The 20,267-nt window shown below is 40.2% G+C and overlaps 1 protein-coding gene across 8 annotated transcripts in view; it reads left to right on the top strand.

Annotated features, from left to right (window-relative positions):
• The window catches only part of cdc42se2 (CDC42 small effector 2), a 216,559-nt gene that overhangs the window by 187,236 nt on the left and 9,056 nt on the right, over nucleotides 1-20,267 (top strand). For 7 of the 8 annotated variants that reach the window (XM_041186681.1, XM_041186683.1, XM_041186684.1 and 4 more), the window contains 3 exons: nucleotides 6,289-6,393; nucleotides 7,675-7,711; nucleotides 11,495-12,092. In XM_041186681.1, the coding sequence (XP_041042615.1) occupies nucleotides 6,289-6,393; nucleotides 7,675-7,711; nucleotides 11,495-11,583 (231 nt within the window). In that variant the 3' untranslated portion in view covers nucleotides 11,584-12,092. Of the gene's footprint in view, nucleotides 1-6,288; nucleotides 6,394-7,674; nucleotides 7,712-11,494; nucleotides 12,093-20,267 lie in introns of those variants that run through there. The other variant, XM_041186688.1, reaches the window with a different exon arrangement.

Genomic DNA, 20,267 nt, shown 5'->3' with positions numbered 1-20,267 from the left:
AAGAACTGTTTTTGAAAGTGGAATCATCAGAACAGATGCGATGGAGGAGAAGGAACTGAGAGAAAGTGATGCCACCTTCCGGACTGAATATTGAGTTCAACAATTTTAGATCATGAACTCTCTCCTCCATCCCCACCCCCTTTCCGATTTTCCCCCTCCTTTTTGTTTTTTCCAATAATTTATATAGATTTTTTCTTTTCCCACCTCTTTCCATTATTTTTAAATGTATTTCCATTCATTGTTTTATCTCTACCTTTTAGCCTTTTTCGATTCCTTCACTCCACCCCACCCCCACTAGGGCTATTTGTATCTTGCTCGTCCTGTTTTCTACCCTTAATTAGCACATTGCTTTAGATAATATCACCACCTTCAACACCTCTTTGTCCTTTTGTCTGTGACACCTTTTAGTTATCTCCACCTATCACTGGCCCTCTATCCAGCTCTTCTTGTCCTACCCCGCCCCCCCACCCAAAACCAGCTTATATTTCACCCCTTTTCTATTTTTCCTTAGTTCTGTTGAAGAGTCATGCGGACTCGAAATGTTAACTGTGCTCCTCTCCGCAGATGCTGCCAGACCTGCTGAGTTTTTCCAGGTATTTTTGTTTTTGTTTTGGATTTCCAGCATCCGCAGTTTTTTGCTTTTATCTTGTATATAAAGGCATGCGTTCTAACGACCAAGCGATTTAAACTACACAAGAGACCAGAATTGGTGGGCTGCAGGCCTCTCAGAGGGTTCTAGGGCTGGTGGAGGTTCAGAGGCCAACAGAGGGGAGACCATGGAGGGATTTGAAAACAAGGGTAAGAATTTTAAAATCATAGAACAGCTTGTTCTCTATTGGAATCCAGTGAACATTGCTCCATGTGATATTATAGATTGACTGTCCATGGGACCAACAGATGTATTATCAGTGCTCAGCACAAAAACCTAGCCTGAGCACCACACCACATGCCACAAAGGACCTTGAGTATTTACTTGTTCACTCAAGTATTTTTACTACTTTTAAAAACAAAATGATTCTATTAAAAGTATGCAAACTTGGATGGGCTGGATGAGTTGTGTTTATCTTCCTGTCTTGTCACTTTGTCACTCTTAATTGTATCAATTGGTTTTATCTAATCTTTGTCAAATAATCTGACAGGAATCCAATTGTTTCATGCTCCTGACTAAATAAATGTGTACTCACTTCCCAGCCAGCAAGGGTGCAGATTTCACGATACATACAGCAAAGGAGAGGGTGGGGCCCTCATGTATCTTGCAAGTAAGTATTGCACCGAGTCACAACCAACACGAGAATACAATTGGTGAAAAAGTGTTTTTTACAAAAATGATCATAATCTCGACTTGCCATCTGGTCACAGGAGGGAAGGACAAAGATCTGCTGTGGCCAGCCCAAGTACCCAGATAGATTTAGTTCCTGTGTCACTTTTTATAGTAAAATTGTAACTGCCTTTCAAGGACGAGGGGTAGAATTTCTGTTTTAGGCGCAGTTGTGAAATTGCACCCAAAGTGCACTAGAAATTGCATTGATTAGGTTACATTTCAAGTTTCCACTAAAATGTATTTGCATAATCACCAGCAATAACAACCAACTTATCTTTAGTGTAATAAAATGTTCCAAGGTACTTTAGAAGGGACTACTAAACAAAATAAACCACCTAACCACATGAGATATTGGGGCATGTGACCAAAGGTTTGGTCAAAGGCATTGGCTTTCAAGAATGTCTTAAAGGAGGAAAGTGAGATGGAGAGGTGTAGGGAGGGAATTCCAGAACTTAGGGAGCAGGCTGTCAGTGGTGGAGTGATTAAAATTGGTGTGCTCAAGAGGCCAAAATCAGAGGAGTACAGATATCTCAGCAGGTTGCAGAGCTGGAGGAGATTATAGGGATAGAGAAGGGCGAGGCCATGAAGGAATTTGAAAACAAGGATGAGAATTTTAAAATCTAAACACTGCTTAACCAGGAGCCAATTGCATCAGTGAGCACAAGGGTGATGGATGAATGGACTTTGCTACAATTAGGACACAGACAGCAGAGTTTGGATTACCTCAAGTTTATGGAAGATAGAGCATGAGGCTGTCATAAATTCATAGAATAGTCAAGTCTTGAGGTAACAAAGGCATGGATGAGGGTATCAACAGAAGATGAACTGCGACAGGGCAGAGTTGGGTAATATTACAGAGGTGTATGTAAGTAGTTTTAGCGATGGTACAGACGTGATTTGAAGCTCGTCTTGAGGTCACGTATGATACCAAGGGTTGTGAACAGTCGGCTTCAGCCTCAGAGCAAATCTCCCATGAATCAGCACATATTGAGTAATTGTTTTTTTTCCATTAAAGTTATATTCCTTGGTGTATTTAAGATTGGTAACCTGGTAGTTTTATTAATACAGCTGAAGATGGGTTTATAAGCAAATAAGCTTTTTTAATAAGAATGTGAAGGTGAGTAACCATATTTAAATTCACTGAAAATAAATTTTTTTAGAAATATTGAATCATTTAATACTTTCATTGGCGTGTGCTTGTCAGTTTCTTGGTAAATATGTAATTTTTTTGACATGAAAATGCATTCTTACAAAGTTTTGCTACTGTTTATATGCCTAAAAAAGAAAAAAATGAGCACAATTTGAAGAGCCTCACTGAACTATCACAGTTGGCAGAATATCGTAATGTCGATCTGCGAGTTGTTGTGTTTCTGGCTTCTTTGCACAAACTCACCAGTCACACACACAGCATTGGTAAACTATAAGTAGGTTCAATTTATTCGAAGACTAGAACTAATATATATATATACATGTTCCAGAGAGTTCAACAAATACACCTACTCTAGGGATACAACATACAATAGCAGCCACCACCAATGCTAACAGCAGCCTGCTGCTTTACACCCTGGTTCCTCGATGACACGTCCATCATTTGCATATTCTCTAAGTGATATCGCAACAGGGGTGTGGCCAATTTTGGGAGTGGGACCTGACCCAGGTTAATTTAATTTTAAACTGGTGTAAGAGACCATGGGAAACACAAATATAAGTGGTTTGGGGTGTAACTTAAGTTTAAAATTCCGCAATATTTTGCGCTGATTTAGCTAATTCCATCTGAATTACCCTAATGTTTCTAGCAGAAACTCTAGCCTCAGTTTTGGTATAAATAGAGGACAAAGGAAATCTTCTATTTTGGTTAATTATTACCTCACAAAAACAGTTTTGTTGTGGATTTGCATATCTTGAAATGGCAAGCCTACCTGGAAGGGCAAGGACTCATTGAGCGTAAGCCAGTTTTTGGCAATGCATCCATATTATTGGCATTTCAATTTGCACCTTTATCTGAATATTCTGACACAGAATATTTTTGTTCAGATACGTTAAATTCATATGCACCACTAACTTTCCTGCATGATGATGTTACAGAGAACTGAAAAAAGTCTTTCTACTTTTCAAGACTTTTACTACAAAATTCACGGAGGAAAGGATAGGAAATAATATTGTGGTTGTAAGGAGATCCTCTGTTATGATATCATTTGTGAATGGAATCCACAGGCTAAACAGAATCCAAATAAATACATATTTCCACATGCAATAAGTAGTTGCACTTTACTTTTCTGGGTTAGTGTTTCTGTATTTAAAAAGAAAAATCCATCTGGAATTCTTCAGTCCATAATTAAAGGCCTATACACAAGCTTGTCATCTGTACTGCATTTGCACAAGTTTTGACAGAGTTTATGATTTGTCTGTTAAGACATAGTTGAATAAACTGTAGCAGTTCAACTGTAGATTGCCTACTAAGGTAAATGTGCTTTGCTGTGGTAATTCCGGGTGTGCAGCAGGGAAGTAATCATGTGGGCTTTTTACACTTCTTTTTGTCCCTTGTTCGTAGGTTCTTTTTCCCTTCTCTCCTGAAGAGCTGGATCCATGCTGTAATACACAAGTGCGAAAGCATTGTGGCATCTCCCCCAAGTGTCTGGACACTCGAGCCTTTCTGGCAGCCGTTAATAAATAGCAATTACAAACAGGAATTTAGCTTTTCCCTCAGTAGGCCTGCTGAGGCTAGTTGTTGTACCAGTTCCGCAATTTTGTCTGAGATCAATTAGCTCAGTGCTGACTGGGAATTAAGTCTTCCTGGTTTAGATGGCTCAGTGCTGCACTGGGCCATCGATTTAACTGTGTGGCTGTTGGGGCCAACACAATACACCAACTAAGCCTGTTAAATCCAACAAAAGGTGTATTTTACATGTCAGATATTGTACAGTTTATGCTGTATGCATGAAACAATCTGTCGTCTGTAAAAGTTAAGCACAGTTCAACAATTTAGAGTGATTTATAAAGCTTTTGTGTTCATAGCCCTGCTAATCAGAAATCCCAAGTATTGCTGTAAAGATTTCTCTACCTATGTCACAGCCAGGCAGTGACATGCTCCCTCTTGGCAGCAATGCTGTTAGGAATCCACCATTCAGTATGAACCCCAACCCAGAAAGCTGGGTCAGAATTCCAGTGGTACCAACAGAATACTGTCACTCTTCAACGCTACCTAAGTCTGGTAGGTATGTTGTCGTCTTCCTTGGGACTACCTTGTAGTCCCAACAGTGGCCACTACTGCGATCTGGTTCCACTGGATCTACTCAGTTGCTGGCTGGCAGCTCTTGAGGGCAGTATTTCCTGTGCCCAAGGGGTGGAAATCCCACATTTACCTTTTTAAGGCCGCCACCACAGCCGCCCCCCCCTCCCCCCCAAAAAAAAACACCCGGCATATTATTGCTATGGGGCAGCCCTTCTTAAAAGTGGTAGGCTTAAGACCAACACTTTTACTGGCAGTGTGGCTGTGTTGCGAGCAATATGCCCGCCACCCCCATAAAATTCACCCCCTAGAGAAGGAATTGAACCAAGAACATTCTGACTCATAGGTGAGCATGCTACCAACTAAACCACAGATAACACGCTGGAGAATCACGGGGAAATGTTGCCTGACCGATGGTAGGAAGCAATATAAAGTGCGTAACTGTTTGTCAGCAGTTGACTGTGAAACATTTAAAGGTAGATTTAGAATTTCATTATCATAATTAGTCCTTATAGCCCTGATTTAACACAACTTGGCTGGCGTGAACAGGATTAGTGGGACATTAAGATGGTGGTGTGTGGAGTAATGCATTCCTCACCCTTCCCCCACCCCGCCCCCCGCCATTCGGGCACAGGTGGGTTTTCTTAACATGCTGAAGTCGAGGCCCAATAATGTAATGACTGTCATACCACGATTTTAACTGTAGATATCAGGAGACCCACACTGCACTAATGCCTCAGTGAAATTTGGTGAGAGGGAACGGTGTGGTCAGAAGAGGCAAATGTAAATGCTTCATGCTAAATTCTCTGAGGAGCAGGAGTACTGGCCTCGCAAGCTTCTCAACCCTGGCCTTCTCTTTCCCTTCCAGCATCGGTGTCTGTTAGGAAGCCCCTTCTCACCGGTACTAACATTATGCCGAGGGACCATTTCCATGGTTACTAGTGGAGTCTGGCTCCTCCCACCAGCTTTGTGTCCTTCCTGTCGACTTCAGTGCCAGGGGAGTGGAGGAGAGACGGTTCTGAACAATTAAAATGGGGGCCAGGAGGCTGGTTCAAGCATCACACTCAACTTCCGATAGCGCTTTCCCAGCTGTCCTGAATGGGCATAAAAGCAAAGTACTGCGGATGCTGGAAATCTGAAACAAAAACAAAAATTGCTGGAAAAACTCAGCAGGTCTGAGAGCATCTGTGGAGAGAAAGACAGAGTTAACGTTTCAAGTCCAGATGACTGGAGAAGAATCCGAAGAAGAGTTATCTGGACTTGAAACGTTAATGCTGTCTTTCTCTCCACAGATGCTGTCAGACCTGCTTTTGTCCTGAATGGACTCCAAGTAAAAATTTGGGCTTCTATCTTGCAGTTCTGTGACAAGCGATCACGTCTCAAACGCCCTGTACTGTACTGACTTATGCATTAATAAACTTGTAGCATGTATCTGTTGGGTGCAAACCACACAAACAATGTGCTGTTGTGGTTAAAACGGAAGCCATTAGCGAGGCAAAGTTAGGTTTGCTAGCGCTTTGGTTTCCACAACGGTGTGGAATTTGAACTGAGTATCAGACACACTTGCACACATTCATCAGGGTGTTGAGAAGGTCTCAATGTTTCTGCCTGATGGAAGCAAGTACAGTAGCTATCCTTTTAATGGAACCGAAGCAATGTTCTTGTTAATGTAATTTTTTTTTGTTCTCCAAGTTGTGTAATTGGGAAAGAATTCTGATGACCCTCTCTTCTGTTTTAGAAAAGGCGACGGCGGATAGACCGGAGCATGATAGGAGAGCCGACAAACTTTGTTCATACGGCCCATGTAGGATCAGGAGATGTTTTCAATAGTGGAATGAACTCCGTGAGTACGCACAGTTACCTTTTGAAGTAATGTTGTAAAAGCAGATTGGATAGTTTTGGCTTTGGGCTGAACAGTCCTTAATATAACCATCTTTTGGTATTTTATTTTTGTCCCTTCCTTTTCTCCCTTCCTTTTCTCCCTTCCAATTTTCTCCTACCTGATGGCATAGACTTATTCTGGGCATATGTTCCCCATAAGCACTGTCACCTCTACAGTAATTCACTGTTTTCCCTTTCTTCATATGTGAGTGCTGACAGATGTCTGTCATAGCCAAATCTGATCCTATTCTCACCAACCATCATCGGAAAGGGAATGGGACATTCAGCCCCTCAAGACTGTTCACCATTTGCCTGCCACTGCTCCGTTTCCCTTATCCATCACTTTCAGGGGTCACTGTACAGTGATTAACAGTCAAATTCCTTGCTCAGGGCCACTGAGGATAATTCTATTACCCTACCATTTCCCAGGAATGACCAATGAAGTTACTGCAAACCAGGAGTCAAACTAGGGGCCCTTCAGATTTACATTGCTCAGTTGCATTCAAGGCAAAAGATTTAGCAACTCTGCTTTCCCCTAATAATTGGGATGAAATTCTGCATAATGGGATGAAGTTCAGTTTAATGCTATAATAAGATCAAGGCTATTTTAATGAAGGCATAAATATGTTTATCCTAATTGGATTATTGCTTTTATGAAAATAGTGGACCAAAGAATTTCATACGAACACACCACTGTTTTTATCAATTACAACACATGTTTTACAGTCAGTGACAAAGGCTCAGCACTCACTGCTGACTTCAAGAAAAAATACCCACAAAGTTTTAGCAAGCTCTCGAGCTTAGACATCCTCTATTCTAATGTAACTTTGAATTTTGTGCCACTTGCGGCATCCAACAACAGTGCAGGAAACAAGCAGGCTGATCAGCCAATCAGATTGAAATATTCTCAAAAGCAGGAGGTAAAAAGCATGGATTATAATTAACGTTTTATTCGTGTACAGAAAGCAAAACAAAGATTGGGACTTACACATTGGATTGATGGAGGAGATCAAATATTATATACTTTAAAGCAAATAAACTAATTTTTATTTGTAAAGGAACTATTATGGTGGGATAATTTAAAGCAGGCTTGTTTGTGTGAATGTTCCTGTGCATGTGAATAATTTAAGTAAACTACAGACTGTTAGACTGCAAAGTTTGAATCATCAAAGGGGTCAAGTGTAAAAAACAGGTATTTGAAATACTGAAGGACGAGCTAATTAAAATTAACTTTGCATTTTAGGTAAGTGGAGAGGTTGGTGGCTTTTCAAAGGGACATGGTAAGATGTTTACAATTGGCAAGATAATTAAGGCAAAGTTGTTACATTTATTTTTTTCCCAAAAGTGTTGGCCATAATGACAACATAAAAGATTTTTATATTCTGGGAAAAGTAAATTCCAAAGACAAGTGGAAACAATGGGATTTACAAATCAAAAAGGATGGAAAACTGTATGGGGGTAGCCATGTGAGATCTTTAAATGTGTGAAAAAGGCTTGTGAAGAAGCAGCCTCCAGCCACCTCAGAGAGCAGCGCCTGCTTGTTCCAGAGTGCGAGGTTTTTTAGAAGCCTTGGAAGTCCATTGCCCAGTTAGAGGGAGAAAGAAGCTGTGAAATACCTCCCTTACAACAACAGTGGGTGTTTGTGGTAATCTTGTGGATGTTTTATAAATTAATAATCTATTTTGGACTGTTATCTGAAAGGGGTGTATAGTTGGGTGTCTAGTTACGTATAAATCTTGTGGGAAATGTTATAAAACTAAATGTAACTGTGTAACAGAAATTTTGTGTGTTTAAGTTTTCTTTTGTTAATAAATGTTTTAATTTAATCTTTAAAATCTCAAAAGGTGGTAATGGGCTTGTTACTTCTGACTTCAGTGCATAAACCTTCTTGTAATAAAAACAAATTGCAAAATCATTGTAATAGAGTGGCCAAGTTTCCCTCTGTGATTTGATCAGCCTAGCACATACCACCTTCCACTTCATAACAAAACTGGGGTTCTTTGCAGGATTTTTAAAATTCCTTGATTGACTTTTAGTTGGTGAATCCTAAGGCAACGGGTATGAGAAGAACATTGAACTCAGGAGTTGGTATTAAGGGATTTTATAATGGTTAGACTGCAAATATGGCTTCCAGAATTGCTCAGACTTTTCTGACAGTAGAAGGTATAACTCTGATTGATTTACAAAAAGTAACTAAGCTAAGTTAATGGAATTGCCAGAGCAGTTACATGTGTACAGGGTGGAGCAGGCAAATATATTAAAATTTTAAGAGACATGGGGACTAGTCAGCCCTTAATGTTATGGGATAGTACTATTTGTTGTCCAGAGGGGGTATTGCAGGAACAAGTAGTAATAAGTGGAATTAATGGAGTTGCTAAACCTATTCCATTGTGGAAGGTAAATTTTAAAAGTAAGTTGAAAACAAGTGAGGTGACTGTTGGAGTAGTGGAAAATTTGCCCACTGCAGGTGTTCAATTTATCCCAGATAATGATATAGCTGGGTCACAGATGTTGATGATGCCTACTCTAGTCAAGCAGCCTGTGAGGGTGCAATCAACAGCGATGTTGCAAAAAGAGCATCCTGGATTGTTTCCAGATTGTGTAGTAACAAGATCTCACACTCGGGTTGAAACAGGAAGAGGAAGAATCTAAAAAACAGGGAAAGGATGCTGACATCCTATTAGCTGGATCTGTCTTTGAAAATGCTGTTCAGGAAGAGATGGTTGAAGAGAATGAGGTGTAAGTGTTTACTTCAGTGAAATTGGTAGAGCTACAACCGAAGAATTCACGAATAAAGAAGTAATATCAGACAGCTTATTCAGAAACAGAGGCAGGATATATTCCAGAATGTTATTACCTTAAAAGTGTTAATGAGGAAATGGAGACTGTCTCATGTTCCAGCAGATGAGAAGTGGGTAGTAGTACATCAAATAATTACACCATCTTGATACAGAAATGAAATATTGAGAATAGCTCATGAAATTCCAATAGCTGGACATTTAGGAATTTGAAAAATTCAGGCGAAAATACAAAAATATTTCTATTGGCCAGGATGCATAAAGATGTAGTCAAATTCTGTAGAACATGTCACACATGTCAGGTGACGGGAAACCTCAAGCAGTGATTAAGCCTGCACCTTTAATTCTAATTCCAGCATTTGAGGAACCTTTTACTAGGGTCCTGTTTGATTGTGTAGTACCCTCCCTAAGATAAAAAGTGGAAATCAGTACTTGCTGACAATCATGGATTGTCTACAAGATTTCTAGAAGCGAAACCTTTACGAAGTATTACAGCAAAGAGAATTGTAGAGGAGTTGACCATGTTCAAGATATGGGTAGCCAAAAGAAATAAAGTCGGATCTGGGGTCAAATTTCATGCCACAGCTGTTTAAGGAAACAATGAACAGCCTAGAAATAAAGCAGTTTAAGTCATCAGCTTATTACCCTGAATCACAAGGTGCTTTTAGAGAGAAGGTATCAAACTTTAAAAACTATGATGAGAGCTTATAGTCAAGACTACGCACAGGACTGGGATGGAGGGATTCCATTCTTGTCCTTTGCTATTAAGAATGCCCCGAACAAATTGACAGGATTTAGTCCTTTGAATTAGCCTATGGTCAATAAGTAAGGGGACCACTTAAGTTGATTCAGGAGAAACTAGTGGACCGGAGTTCAGAAACTGCTCTCCTGGATTATGTGAAGAAATTCAGAGAAAAATTGAACAGAACATGTGAGTTAGCTAAGGAACATTTAACGATATCACAGCAGGTGATGAAGACAAGTACAGAGAAGAGGGTAAAAGCTCATAGTTTTGTAGCTGGAGAAAAGTTATTAATCTTGTTGTCAGTGTCAGGGGAACCATTAAAGGGAAGGTTTAGTGGGCCTTATATGATTGAAAAGAGACTGAGTGAAGTAAATTATTTAATAAATACTCTAGATAGAAGTAAGGAGCAGAGGCTGTGTCATGTAAATATGCTTAAAAAGTACTCTTGACAGGAAAGATTACCAGAAGGAGGTACTAATAGTACACCTGCTTCAAAATGACATCATAGAGGTTAGTTGCAGTAACTGGAGTTTACCTATTGTGATGGTGCCAAAACTGAATGGAACACAAAGACACTGTAGATTATTGAAAAGTAAACACAGTGACAAAAGCGCATTCATATCCTTTTCCGCGGTTGGAAGATCGTATTGAGAAAGTGGGACAATCAAAATTTATCACAAAGGTTGACTTGCTGCGAGGATATTGGCAAGTACCGTTATCGGAGAGAGCAAAAGTGATATCGGCTTTTGTAACATCAGATGGGCTATATCAATTTAAAATTAAGCCATTTGGTATGAAGAATGCGCCAGGAACAATTCAAAGGCTGACAAACAAAGTAATTGCAGGACTGAGCAATTGTGCTGTTTATATCGGCAACTTGGTAGTTTTCAGTCAAACATGCAAGAAACTAATTTGGTGGTTAACTTGGCTAAGAGTGAATTTGCAAAAGCACAAGTTACACATTTAGGACATGGTAAGGTGGCCCCAAAAATGTGAAAGTGAAAGCCATCATAAATTTCCCAGTGCCTACAGCAAAACAGGAAGTTTTGAGATTTCTAGGCATGAGTGGATTTTACCAAATTTTAGCAGTGTGGTTGCTCCATTGACTGAACTACTAAAAAAACTTCAGTGGACACAGGAGTGTCAGAATGCATTTGACAGTTTAAAAGCTGTGTTGACTACTTCACCAGTTTTGGCAGCATCTAATTATGCCAAGCAGTTTAAGTTGGCAATTGATGCAAGTGATTGGGCATTGGTGCTGTGTTGTTGCAAGATGAAACAGGAATTGAAAACCAGTAGGATATTTTTCACAGAAGCTGAATGTACAGAAAAGATACTCAATCATTGAAAAAGAGACCCTAGGTCTGATGTTAGGGTTGCAGCATTTTGAAGTTTATGTTGCAAGCGATTCTTCGGAAACAATTGTTTTTACAGACAACAATCCTTTAAAATTTCTGGACAAAGACCGGAATGCCAGACTGTTCAAATGGAATATATTACTGCAACTGTTCAATTTACAGATTATACATGTGGCTGGACGAGAAAATTTAATTGCGGATGCGTTGTCAAGAGTTTAAAGTTCAAAGGAGATTGGACATTTGAAACATAGGCACTGAACTGAAATCATCTCTGTTGATACAAGGGCTTGTATATATTATTAATGCATGTACCTGGCAGTGTAATAATTTTGTGTATATAAATAGGTATAGGAAATGCAAAATGGGTTGAGGAAATGAAACTGTCTTTATGTTGGTTCACTTTTCCATAAGGATGGAGGTGTAAAGGGACTAGCATATTTTTCCTGATATTATGGTGGGATAATTTAAAGCAGGCTTATGTTTGTGTGTAAGCTCCTGTGCATGTGAATAATTTAAGTAAACTTCAGACTGTTAGACTGCAAGGTTTGAATCATCAAAGGGGTCAAGTGTAAAAACAAGTATTTGAAATGCTAATGGCGAGCTAAGTAAAATGGAATTTGCATTTTTTGATAAGTGGAGAGGTGGTGGCTTTTCAAAGGGACATAGTAAGATGTTTACATTGACAAATAAGGCAAAGTTATTATGTTTATTTTTCCCAAAAGTGCTGGCCATAATGACAATATAAAAGATTTTTATATTCTGGGAAAAGTAAATTCCAAAGACAAGTGGAAACGATGGGATTTACAGATCAAAAAAGAGGAAATATATTTAAAGAAGGGTGGAAAGCTGTATGGGAGTGGCCATGTGAGATCTTAACTGCGTGAAACAAACTTGTGAAGAAGCAGCCTCCAGCCACCTCGGAGAGCAGCGCCTGCTTGTTCCAGAGTGCAAGGTTTTTTAGAAGCCTTGGAAGTCCATTGTCCAGTGGCAGGGAGAAAGAAGCTGTGAAATACCTCCCTTACAACAACAGTGGGTGTTTGTGGTAATCTTGCTGGATGTTTTATAGATTAATAATCTATTTTGGACTGTTACCTGAAAGGGGTATGTAATTGGGAGTCTAGTTAAGTATAAATCTTGTAAGAACTGTTATAAAAGTAAATGTAACCATGTAATAGACATTTGTGTGTTTAAGTTTTCTTTTCTTTGGTTAATAAATGTTTTAATTTAATCTTTAAAATCTCTAAAGTTGTTAGTGGACTTGTTACTTCTGACTTCAGTGCACAAATCTTCTTGTAATAAATACAAATTGAGAAATCATTGTGATAGTATGACCAAGTTTCGCTGTGGGATTTGGTCAGCCTGGCATATACCAACTGCCATATCATAACATTTTTATTATTTTGGAAATTATGCATATTTTAAATGCTGTTCTGGGGGAATGAATCTCCACACTTAAAAATAGCATTTCGGGATCAGTATGGCTGTTTTGCAGCAATTCTGTCCATGTTCAAATGCAACAAGACCTGGACAAAATCCAGGTTTAGGCTGCCAAGTGGCAAGTAACATTCGCACCACACAAGTGCCAGGTAATGACCATCTCCAACCAGAGAGAATCTAACCATCGGCCTTTGACATTTATTGGCATTGCCATCGTTGAATCCCTCACTGTCAACATCCTGGTGATACCATTGACTGGAAACTGAAATGGACTAGCCACATAAATACTGTGGCTGCAAGAGTAGGTCAGAGGCTAGGAATCCTGTGGCAAGTAACTCACCTCCTGACTTGCCAAAGCTGTCCAACATCTACAAAGCACAAGTTAGGAGTGAGATGGAATATTCTCCACTTGCCTGGATGAGTGCAGCTCCAACAACGCTCAAGAACCTCAACACTATCCAGGACAAAGCAGCTCGCTTGATTTTCACCCCATCCACAAGCATTCACTCCCTCCACCACCGATTTCTTATTGTATTACGATGGCCTCCCCTGTCCAAACAAGTCTGGATGAGCCTCAGATGTGTAACCCAGCAGTCATGTGATCAAAGCTGATTTCAGAGGTTGCCCCACAGAACCATCAGTCATCAGCCAGCCTAAGAACCGGACTCTGAAATTAACTGCAAATCATCAAGCAGCCAAAGTGCTTAACCTGTTCCAGTTTCAAAGTTTGCCGGAGTCAAGCTCCTAGATATTCGACTGTAAGAAACCTTGCAACCTGTGAACCTTTCACTTTACAAGACCCTCACTTCAACTTTAAATCATTGAATCCAATCAAGAAGCAACGTGGGAGACCAGAAATCATAAATCAGAAATTCAATTAACTTTAATCTGTAGAAATGCACTATCTTTATTTGTATCCAGTCGTGCATGGGATGGAGTGTGTGATGTAGCGATAATTTGGGGTAGGGGTGTGAGAATAAATAATGCTTTTTCTTTTAAACTCATGCAGGCTTGCTGCTGAACTATTTAATTGGAATACACACTCCAAGGGGAAGGAAAGACACCTCTTTCCATACAAAACATATTGATTACAGGAAATAAGAAAGCACTTACATTCTGTCCGTGACACCTGATTTGGAAAATGATTTGAATTATTATCAGATTTGACATAAATAGAATATATGGAGATTGAATTTTATATTCACCAACGTCTGACATCAATTGAAAATCTTCAATGCGCATGTGCAAAGACAATGACAACATTATTAGAAGGTGCCTGTAAGCTACTGCTCCCTCTTTGACAGTATCTGAACACTAGATGTGAAGCTCAAATGGTGCCACTGAGTCCATGGCTGTAGATCATAAAATAACGCCCCTGCTCTCACACATGGAACTCTGCCTCTCACCCAATCCCCTGTAACACTGAGGGAACCAACCTAATGAAGAGTTTTGCAGTGACAACGAGGGAGGGACTGCTCACTTATTCCACGCTCCAGTTACAGACACTGTCTATATCCCAGCCTCCTGTCCACAGGCAGTGTATGCAAAGCTTTCCTAAACCAGCTTTAACACTGAATTATAGGGCTGCATTGCCCCAATCCGCCAAATGCTGAGTTTCCCATTTTGGTTCAGCCAGTACGATACTTCTGTGGATCTGGTGTGAGAATTACACCACCCACCCCCACCTAGAGTTATGGCGTCAACAAATTTAGCCTTTTACCATTAGAACAAAGATGGTTGGGTTTTAGTCTGAATCAAACAAGACCAGTGCTCAATGGAGTCCTATTTCCAGTATTACACAAATGGAAAAAAATGAAGACACACTCCTGAAAAAGCCGAAAATCAAAGTAAAATTTACCCCTTCTCTGTCTCCCTGATAAATATAAAGCTTCTCGACATACATTTCAAATAACAGGATATGAAAACAGTGGCCAGGCTTCATTTTGTGGTTTTACTTCAGGCTGAACAGTTATCTTAAAACCCTTTGTATTTGTTTCTGATGGCAGCTGGTTATGAGTTACGTCTCAGGCAGTGGCTACTGTCGGCTACAGTTAAAAAGGCTGAAATGTGACTCAACAGCCAGAGCTAAAGGCTGCATTTGGCCAATATCTATATTGGTAATCGCAAAGGGATGTAGAACAGCGTTGTGTGTTGCAGTGCTCATTTAATTCCTAAAGTTAATAAAGGCTGTGAGCAATCCTCCCAGCTATAACTGATACAAACAGGGATTAATGTCATCAGTCCCTGAAGGGCACCGTTTAAAAGGGGAAGGGAGAAAAAGAATCCTTTATTTAAAAAAAAAGAACTTTTTTATAAATAGTATGATAAACTATTAAATTATCTGTACTGGTTTGGCTTTGGAGGAACAGATAGCACAGAATTGACTTCTAATAAAGGGCAGTTCTGTGCATATATATAAATAAATACAAAGTGCACATAAAGAGCAAACAATCCCCACACCTCTTTCCTGAATAGTCAACTCTTTTCTGAAAAAAATTATATCCTAAAATTAAAAGTTGTTCATATGACTGCCTCATGATTTTTAATTCAGGTTTAAGGGCAGTTAATGATCTATTTTTGCAAACAGTACAAAGCCAAATGCTACAGAGAATAACTTCTTCAGGTGGTCATGCACTACTAGATTAACAAATTGATGCGACTACAGCAGATCTAAGCTACAGTTGTGCTGATTGTCTTGTCTTGTACCAGTGGAATATGAAATTGTTTCATACAGACACTAGATGTGAGGGACTACTGTTCAGTATAAATTATATTACCCCTGAAAATTGGTATCAACCTGATTGCTATAGGACTCATTGTCACCAATTTGACTCGTGTTGGAAGTAGAATGTGCTATAGGTGAATTTAGAATTTCTTTGCTTCAAGTTAGCTGAGAACTATGATATTCATCGATTGGCTTTTATTAAATAAAGAGCTCAAATCAAGTTTTTTTTTGGTATTACAGCTGCCAGTTGAATCCTATTTGCCATGATAATAGTTATGCTTCCTCTTTTCAGGCTACTTTTAGTACTGGTATGCTTTATATTAAACACTGCTTGCTCCTCCTGTAAATGATGTTATGTATAAATATGAGGAACTGAAATACTGATCATCCTACATTGAAATCCCTTTGGGAATCGTAAATGGCAATACATGATGTGCACAATAAACTACTTCATTATGTGCATCAGCCAGATAATGAAATCTTTATGATATCTTTATTTTTGTTACGTCCAGTTAAGGCATGTCATATTCATAACCTTAAATTTTGAACCTGTGCCTTTATAGAAGTTTCTGGAACTGTCTTTTATTTAAAATGGACACTGACTCTTGGCCGCCATCTTAATAGTTCATCAGGCAACCTTTGCAATTCAACACAGACTATCTGAAGTTTCAGGAATGTTCCTAATTGCATCACCCTGAGTGGGGGACATGGACATATCAAGATGAATACTATCTGTGGAATTCACACTTGCTATTGTTTGGGTATTTACCCAAAACACAAGTCCAGGCTCCATGTCTCCGAATTGGAACCCTAACAGAAACCAGTTCATCCTGAGTAAGTGTGAAGAACCCATCCATCATCTCCATTGCATAGCAATGGCTTTCAGCTAAGTGGATAATACCAGTATTGATCATGTGATCAAAACTGGCAGGAAATAACGAGTTTTTATCTTAAGACCTAGAAAGACCTGGGCAGTCTGCAGAAAACAATGAATGAGACAGCAGCTGCGGCAAAAAGCTATGTCATCCTTGCATTTAAGAATATGGAAGCTATACGTCCAAAATAAGTTTCCCAGTCTGATTCTAAAACTCCAAGTTCATCTGAAAAGAGATTGGATTTCCTGATACAAAAACCACAAGTGCCCAGCTTTGTGACCTGCTGTTATATGTTCATCCTTTCAAGGCAATCTTTTCCTTTGTCTGCACTGGAGTGCTGCTTTGGGCTGCAGTAGAGTGCTTAAGTTGGAATTTGGTGACTGAAGGAAATTAAGGGTTAATTTCTATCGAAAGTGTAGTGTTTCTTTAATTTAGTAATTAACTAAATGTTGCTGTTTGGGTTGGAAGAAGGTGAGCTTTAGGCCAACTTTAAAACAGGGGTTGTACAGGCTCTGCTTGCAGCTACAACTTGTTAATTGGATAATTGGCTTAAATAGGTTTTCAAAGAGTATAAAAACAGGCCACCTTACTGTGCTGACTTTGGGCTGCAGTAGAGTGCTTAAGTTGAAGTTTGGTGATTGAGGGAGTTCGGTGAGGATGGAATGAGGTGATCCTTTGAGTACTGTGAGTACAGTCAAGTAAGTATTTACTACTTTTATCGCTTATAGTTTTTAAGGTCTAATCTTGTGGTTCATCATTTGTAAAGGCTATATTCTGTAACAACAAGGAGCAGGGAAGAAGGGCACTAGAGTAATTGATATTATTTGATATTATGTATCTTCCAAAAGATTTAATTTAGTTTAAAGGGGTAAGTCATTGCAGGAGAGTTCAAAGCCTTGGTGTGCACCTCCTGCTCTATGTGGGAGGGTGAGAACATTTCCAGTGCCTGGGGCCAGCATGTGTGCAGGAAGTGTCTCCAGCTGCAGCTCCTGGAAGCCCAGGTTTCCGAGCTGGAGCGGCGGCTGGGGACACTGGAGATCTGCGAGGCAGAGAGTAAAGTGGATAGCACGTATAGAGAGGTGGTCACACGCAGGCTGAGTCAACAGGCAGGAAGGGAATGGGTGACCACCAGGCAGAGCAAGAGGACTAGGCAGGCAGTGCAGGAATCTCCTGTGGCCATTCCCCTTCAAAATAGATATACCACTTCATATACTGTTGAGGGGAATGGCCTCTCGGGAAAGCAACAACAGCCAAATTCATTGCCCCACAGTTGGGTCTGCTGCACAGGGAGGAGTAAAAAGTGTGGGAATGCAATAATTATTGGGGCTTTAATTGTAAGGGGAATAGATAGGCGTTTCTGTGGCCGCAAATGAGACTCCAGGATGTTGCCTCCCTGGTGCTAAGGTCAAGGATGTCCCAGAATGGCCACAGGACCTTCTGAAGGGGGAGGGTGAAACAGCCAGTGGTCGTGGTACACATTGGTACAAACGACATAAGTGAAAAAAAGGATGAGGTCCTAAAAGCAGAATATAGGGAATTAGGAAGTTAGTTGAAAAGTAGGACCTCAAAGGTAGTGATCTCAGGATTACTACCAGTGCCACGTGCCAGTCAGAGTAGAAATAGCAGGATATATCGGATGAATACGTGGCTGAAGAGATGGTGTGAGGGGGAGGGTTTCAGATTCCTAGGACACTGGGACCGGTTCTGGAGGAGGTGGGACCAGTAGAAACTGGATGGGTTACACCTGGGCAGGACCAGGACTGATGTCCTATGGGGAATATTTGCTAGAGTGGTTGGGGAGGGTTTAACTAAAATGGCAGGGGGATGGGAACCTATGTGAGGAGTCAGAGAAGGGGGGGATCAGGATAAGAACAAAAGCCAGAAAGGGGAATAAGAAAAGTGATAGACAGAGAAATCAAGGGCAAGAATCAAACAGGGCCTCAGTGAAAAATAGTGGTAACAGGACAAGTAATGTTAAAAAGACAAGCCTTAGGGCTTTGTGCCTTAACGCAAGGAGCATTCACAATAAAGTGGATGAATTAACCGCGCAAATAGATATAAACAGGTATGATATAGTCGGGATTATGGAGACTTGGCTGCAGGGTGACCAGGGATGGGAACTGAATACCCAGGGATATTCAGTATTTAGGAAGGACAGACAAAAAGGAAAAGGCGGTGGAGTTGTATTGCTGGTTAAAGAGGAAATTGGCGCAATAGTGAGGAAAGATTTTAGCTCCGACGATGTGGAATCTGTGTGGGTAGAGCTGAGAAACACTAACGGGCAAAAAACATTAGAGGGGGGTTATATATAGACCCCCAAACTGTATTGGTGATGTTGGGAATGGCATTAAACAGGGAATTAGAGATGCATGCAATAAAGGAACATCTGTAATTATGGGTGACTTTAACCTGCATATAGATTGAGCAAATCAAGTTAGTAACAATACCGTAGAGGAGGAATTCCTGGAGTGTATACGGGATAGTTTTCTGGACCAATACGTTGAGGAATCAGCTAGAGAATAGGCCATCTTAGACTGGGCATTGTGTAATGAGAAAGGAATAATTGGCAATCTAGTTGTGCAAGGCCCCTTGGGGATGAGCAACTGTAATACGGTAAAATTCTTCTTCAAGATGGAGAGTGAGGTAGTTGATTCTGAGACTAGGGTCCTGAATCTTAATAAAGGAAACTACGATGGTTTGAGGCACGAGCTGGCTATGATGGATTGGGAAACATTACTTAAAGGGATGATGGTGGATAGGCAATGGCAAACATTCAAAGAGCGCATGGGTGAACTGCAACAATTGTTTATTCCTGTCTGGCACAAAAGTAAAACAGGAAATGTGGCCAAACCATGGCTTGCAAGGGAAATTAGAGATAGTATTAGATGCAAGGAAGGGGCATACAAATTGGCCAGAAAAAACAACAGACCTGAGGATTGGGAGCAGTTTAGAATTCAGCAAAGGAGGACCAAGGGATTGACTAAGAAAGGGAAAATAGGTTACGAGAGTAAGCTTGCAGGGAACATAAAAACTGACTGTAAAGGCATGTGAAGAGAAAAAGATTGGTGAAGACAAATGTAGATCCCTAACAGTCAGAAACAGGGGAATTTATAATGGGGAACAAAGGAATGGCTGTCCAACTAAATACATACTTTGGTTCTGTCTTAGGAGAACACTAATAACATACCAGAAATGTTGGGGAACACAGGGTTTAGTGAGAGGGAGGAACTGAAAGAAATCAGTATTAGTAGGGAAATGGTGTTGGGGAAATTGATGGGATTGGAGGCTGATAAATCCCCGGGGCCTGATAATCTACATCCCAGAGTTTTTAAGGAAGTGGCCCTAGAAATAGTGGATGCATTGGTGGTCATCTTCTAAGATTCTATAGACTCTGGAACATTTCCAACAGATTGGAGGGTAGCTAATGTAATCCCACTATTTAAAAGGGAGGCAGAGAGAAAACAGAGAATTATAGACCAGTCAGCCTGACGTCGGTAGTGGGGAAAATTCTAGAGTCCATTATAAAAGATTTAATAGCTGAGCACATAGAAAACAGTGGCAGAATCGGACAGAGTCAGCATGAATCTGTGAAAGGGAAATCATGCTTGACAAATCTACTTGAATTTTTCGAGGATGTAACTAGTAGAGTTGATGAGGAGGAGCCAGTGGATGTGGTTTATTTGGACTTTCAGAAGGCTTTCGACAAAGTCCCACATAAGAGATTAGCGTGTAAAATTAAAGCACATGGGATCAGACGTAGTGTATTGAGTTGGATAGAAAACTGGTTGGCAGACAGGAAACAAAGAGTAGGAATAAACAGATCTTTTATCGAATGGCAGGCAGTGACGAGTGGGGTACCACAGGGATCAGTGCTGGGACCCCAGTTATTCACAATATA

Source organism: Carcharodon carcharias, chromosome 4 (genome assembly GCF_017639515.1).
Source record: "Carcharodon carcharias isolate sCarCar2 chromosome 4, sCarCar2.pri, whole genome shotgun sequence".
Lineage (NCBI taxonomy): Eukaryota > Metazoa > Chordata > Chondrichthyes > Lamniformes > Lamnidae > Carcharodon > Carcharodon carcharias.
Note: the sequence above shows the minus strand (reverse complement) of the source record. Positions and strands in the feature narration are given on the sequence as shown.